This window comes from Cyprinus carpio, chromosome B7 (genome assembly GCF_018340385.1).
Source record: "Cyprinus carpio isolate SPL01 chromosome B7, ASM1834038v1, whole genome shotgun sequence".
NCBI lineage: Eukaryota > Metazoa > Chordata > Actinopteri > Cypriniformes > Cyprinidae > Cyprinus > Cyprinus carpio.
In genome coordinates, this window is record NC_056603.1 from 9,755,200 (window position 1) to 9,759,742 (window position 4,543).

Here is a 4,543-nt window from a genome sequence, read left to right on the forward strand (position 1 = left end):
TAATCACTGAATTATAACTTTAGGATTTAACATTTTAGCACGAATGTGAGATTTTTGAATACCTTTAGTTTGTTGTAGTAAAGGCCTGATATTTTGGTTTTATGAGATTTGCCACAGGTGTCCACTAGAGGGGCCTCGTGAGCCATTTATCAATAATATTGGGCAGAATCACTTTTTGTAACTCTATTTAAAAGCGTGATACAGAATAATGCTATGCCAGATATGACTAATTGTTTATTTATGTAAGTTGATAATTATCTATCTTGTGTTTGATTAATGGACCACAGGGGTATGTAGCACCCTATATAGGTCAATAAACATTTTTCTTCAACATTCTGTTTTAATGTTCCTGTGAAAATATTGCTATCCTACATTCTAGACACACAAGAAGTATATTTTGACTTACTAATTCATGTTGTTGTCATGAGTAAATGTTATCAGTATGTAGCACAATGTCACTACCTTATTAAAGCATGAGTCTGCATGAGTAGAAAAGCATCACAATTGTCACATTTCAGTACCACGGACAGGGATCTCAACTCCTGAAAAACTTCAGACTTTTCAACAAATCAGTCTATCTAAAACTGATATGCTGTACGTTAGCTTGTGCTGATCAGACTTCTCCACTAGTAAAAAAAAAAAAAAAAAAAAAAAAATCTAGTAAAACATGTTGATGTAGAAATCCAACAAGCAAGGGTCCACAAGGGTCGCTTAAAATTACGTCAATCAGTTCAGTTTATTTGACAGAATAATTTAACACACACACACACACACACACACACACACACACACACACACACACACACACACACACACACACACACACACACACACAAAGTCTACAAATATAAATTTCACAATTAATTACAAATAAGACATTAAGTAACACACTGCATTGTGAAATTTTGAAGTAGAAAACTGAAACAATATTTTAATCAGGGCTTGAAAACGAAAAAAAATAAATAAAAAAAATTCAATCGGTTCACTCCGAGCAGAATCGATATTTTAATGTTACTGTTCCTGCGTTCCTCTGATATTATTACCATGCCGAAACCGGTTCGGGTGGAAGAAATACCGGTTAATAACGTTATTTTTTAAAAACAATTTTCTTTGCCTATAATTTGCCTAATAATAATAATAATAATAATAATAATAATAATAATAATAATATGAATAATAACAATAATAATAATAACGTACAGCGTTTTCAGGCTACTAAAAAAAAATCTATCAAAACTTTAAAGACATCAAAGTATTTTTAAGATATTTAAAAATGTTTGCTGCATTGTTCAAAAAAAAAAAAACCCTTGTATAAGATTGTGTTTTGAGAGTGAAAAAACAACAACATAAGTCGCGGCTCACGTCGCATTTTATTAGCCCTATTACTTGCCGAAATAATGAAGGCTAAAATGCCTGTAGTCTAATGCAAGATGTTTACAAACATTATAAAAACAGTTATTAGTTTCTCTCCAAAACAAATCCTCTAAAGTTTAGGCTATAAAAACGTCAATCCAAAAACAAATTAATTTAAGGTGAGCTGATGCCTACCTCTCTCATTCGGCACGAATCCAAATGTTTCCATGTTCGACGTAGCCTATCTGGATGCTGAAATATTACTGATTAGACTACATAGTGTTTGTACTTTCATCGACATAAAACATCATCCTTCCTTCACATCGGCTATATCAGCGTAGTGAGGCGCGGTTACGCTGAACGCAACAAATTTTGTAAAACGGAGCAGTGTAACTTTTTATGTGTTTCTTTAACTGTATTTTATTTTGATAATGAACAGGCTTCAATATATTCAGAATTATGTTGTGGTGGCGCGTAAGGCGTCGGCGCGATGGTCATACCATTGCTGGTTGGTTATACAGAAGCAAGACATTATTCAAAGCTGTCAAGCTTTTGCAAAATAATTAAAACTGTAAAGCTTTTGCAAAATAAAGAAAACTACTCTCTGCTGTTTCGTTTTCCAGTCCGAAAACTTTGGAACGTTTCACAATGAACCGTAATTTAGCACCTTTTTTCTTTCGTTTTGTTAATCTGTCAATATGATTTAAGTGAAATATATTTAGTGTATATGTCTATATATTCCTTTTTATGTAAGCCTATAGTTTTTCTGTTTTCTCCATTCACAGAAGCGCTGCAGGTGCGTGTGATCTGTTGAATTCATTTTACACTATCCTCAGATAAACTCTATTTTGTCATTGCGACTAACCTATGATGAGTTCACAGCTGAGCGGGCACTCTTGGCTTCAGCGTCACATTTGCATGATATTCGTTATTGGTTGACAGCAAATTTCAAATATTAATGGAACGATAAAATAACTTTATTAACCGGTTAATGGCCAGTTTAAATTTTCGATCCTGTTCGGAACTATAACATTTGATTTCATTTCTGTTTCTGTTCCTGACAAAATTTTCAAAAAAATTGTTTTTTATAACTTCAGAAAACAACAACAACAACAACAACATTTTTTTTTACAATGCAGGTCATTTAGTTGAGTGTAATCAAGAGATTAAAATGTCTGCTTTATCAATTAAAATACTTTTTTTGTGAAAAACAGAGAATGTACTATTATAATTATTATTATTATTATCTATTTATTTATTTATTGCAAAATTTCTCATGTGCATATATTAAATTATCTTGTATGTTTTTCTCTGGGTCTTCTAGGGGCGCAGGACCTTTGCTGAAATCTCAAAGCAGCATAATTCAAAGCATCTCTGTCTTCATCCTAAAACAATTATGTTTTCAGTCAATTATGTTCAATAAAATATACTGCCTATGAACTCTGGGCATTTATATTGAATTACATAGGCAACATATGGTATAAAAGCACATGAAATATTAAACAGCTTACCATCAAGTGACCAATCTGAATATTCTGAGTCCCATCTTGAAAAACAATAAGAAATGGAACTGCACTGTCATTGAAGAATGTTGATTTGGTTATATATTAAGGAAATTTTATGCAGTAATTCCTACCTTTTCGTCGTTGCTTGTACAACTGCGTGCACAGAAATATGATCACAATCACTGATAAACAGATTAAAGTTCCCAAAACCAGGGCAATTATACTCCAAGGTGTCTGAAAAACTTAATTAAAAATTAAGGTAATTAAAAAAGTTAGCAATAAATCTATGAACAGACAGAGAAAATTATGTAACTTAAATGGGCACCTGGCATGTCAGGTATTCTTGCATCTCCAAACAGTATCTCTCCACATGCAGCCACAGCGCAGTAGTAAATCCCAGCATCAGAGAGACTGAGGTTCCTCTTGGGCAGGCTGTAGATGCATTTGTGTGCAGTAGAGTTTACATCAGAGCTCCTCTCACATTGAGCGTTCCTGCGCTCCTGAGTGAATATAATTCCTGGAGGAGATTCTCCAGATTCACGTCTGAACCAGTAGACGTTGTGTTCTCCTGCACAGCTCTGAGTGAGGACAGTGCACTGCAGCGCCACTGCAGAGTCTTCTGGATGCACTTTATCTATCACAGCTCTCTGATGGTCTGATTGCATGTTCAGTTGTTTGCCTAAAAACATTTTTTTATTTTTTATTTCCAGTTAGTCATTTAGCATAATTATACAACATGTAACAAATTCTGTGACTTTTAATCTTACCTTTAACAATGAGATAAGAGACTTCCTCAAATTTGAAATCATATAAATATTTAACACAATAGTATGTTGCAGTGTCTGATTCTTCTGTGTTTGTGATGCTCAGATTAAAACTGCTGCCATCTTTCACTACAAAAAAGCGGTTAAGTTTGTCAAAGTCTTTCTTAAATTCGCCAGGTAAACCCTGATACGATATTACTATCGGAAGGGGCTTCTCTCCTACTTTTTGTTTGACCCAAACAATGCTGGGTCTTGTATCTCTTTGAAAGATACAGGTGAAATTAACACTGTCTCCAGCTTGAACAATCTTCAGATGATTCTGAGCCACAATGTCTGCTTTATTTGATCTGCCTGAATAAAATAGGTGAGAGGATACTTAGTTTTGCTTTCTTTTAAGAACAAACATTTAACAAAGTAAAAATAGGTAAGAATTTAGTCACAAAATACTTACACTTTGAAATGTTAAGAATTAAGATGAAAAAAAGAAGCATTTTAAAGAAGTGGCTACAAACAGGTCCAAATGATCTCTAGCATGAAAGAGAGGGGGAAGAAAACATATGCAAATGTATAATACCACCACTACTACTACTATTTATTTATTTTCTATAATATAATTAATAATTAATTTGACCAATCATCCCAAGACAGTATCTTATAGGACACTGTTAGTAAAATTCAAAACATCCATTACTGTGGTCATTTAGTTAATAAGCTTGACATACTAAAAATACTTTAAGTAAACTACTCTTTTAACTAACAAAACTCTGTTTTAAAACTGTATACTTACAGGCATCATTAAAGATCATGGGGTTGCGCCATATAAATCATCAGACAGGTTTTATGTCCCTCCTTGATAGTGAGACTGAAAGAGAGAAACATAAAGAGGTTTGCCTTTATATAGGCAACACTTCCCACTGCTAT

The 4,543-nt window shown here is 33.4% G+C and overlaps 1 protein-coding gene across 1 annotated transcript; it reads right to left on the reverse strand.

Annotated features, from left to right (window-relative positions):
- Positions 1-2,250: 2,250 nt before the first annotated feature.
- On the reverse strand, positions 2,251-4,143 carry LOC109110612. Its single transcript, XM_042727159.1, has 6 exons — positions 4,074-4,143; positions 3,626-3,973; positions 3,184-3,537; positions 2,990-3,100; positions 2,865-2,899; positions 2,251-2,738 (listed from the first exon to the last, which is right to left on the reverse strand). The coding sequence occupies exons 1-6, from the start codon at positions 4,111-4,113 to the stop codon at positions 2,646-2,648; spliced, it is 981 nt and encodes a 326-aa protein (XP_042583093.1). The 5' UTR covers positions 4,114-4,143; the 3' UTR covers positions 2,251-2,645.
- Between the last annotated feature and the right edge of the window lie 400 nt (positions 4,144-4,543).

Coding starts and splice junctions, on each gene's coding strand:
- LOC109110612 (XM_042727159.1), bottom strand. CDS start 4,113: ATGCTTCTTTTTTTCATCTTAATTCTTAACATTTCAAAGT. Junction 3,974..4,073: donor AATTCTTAACATTTCAAAGT/GTAAGTATTTTG, acceptor TATTTTATTCAG/GCAGATCAAATAAAGCAGAC. Junction 2,900..2,989: donor GTACAAGCAACGACGAAAAG/GTAGGAATTACT, acceptor TTGTTTTTCAAG/ATGGGACTCAGAATATTCAG.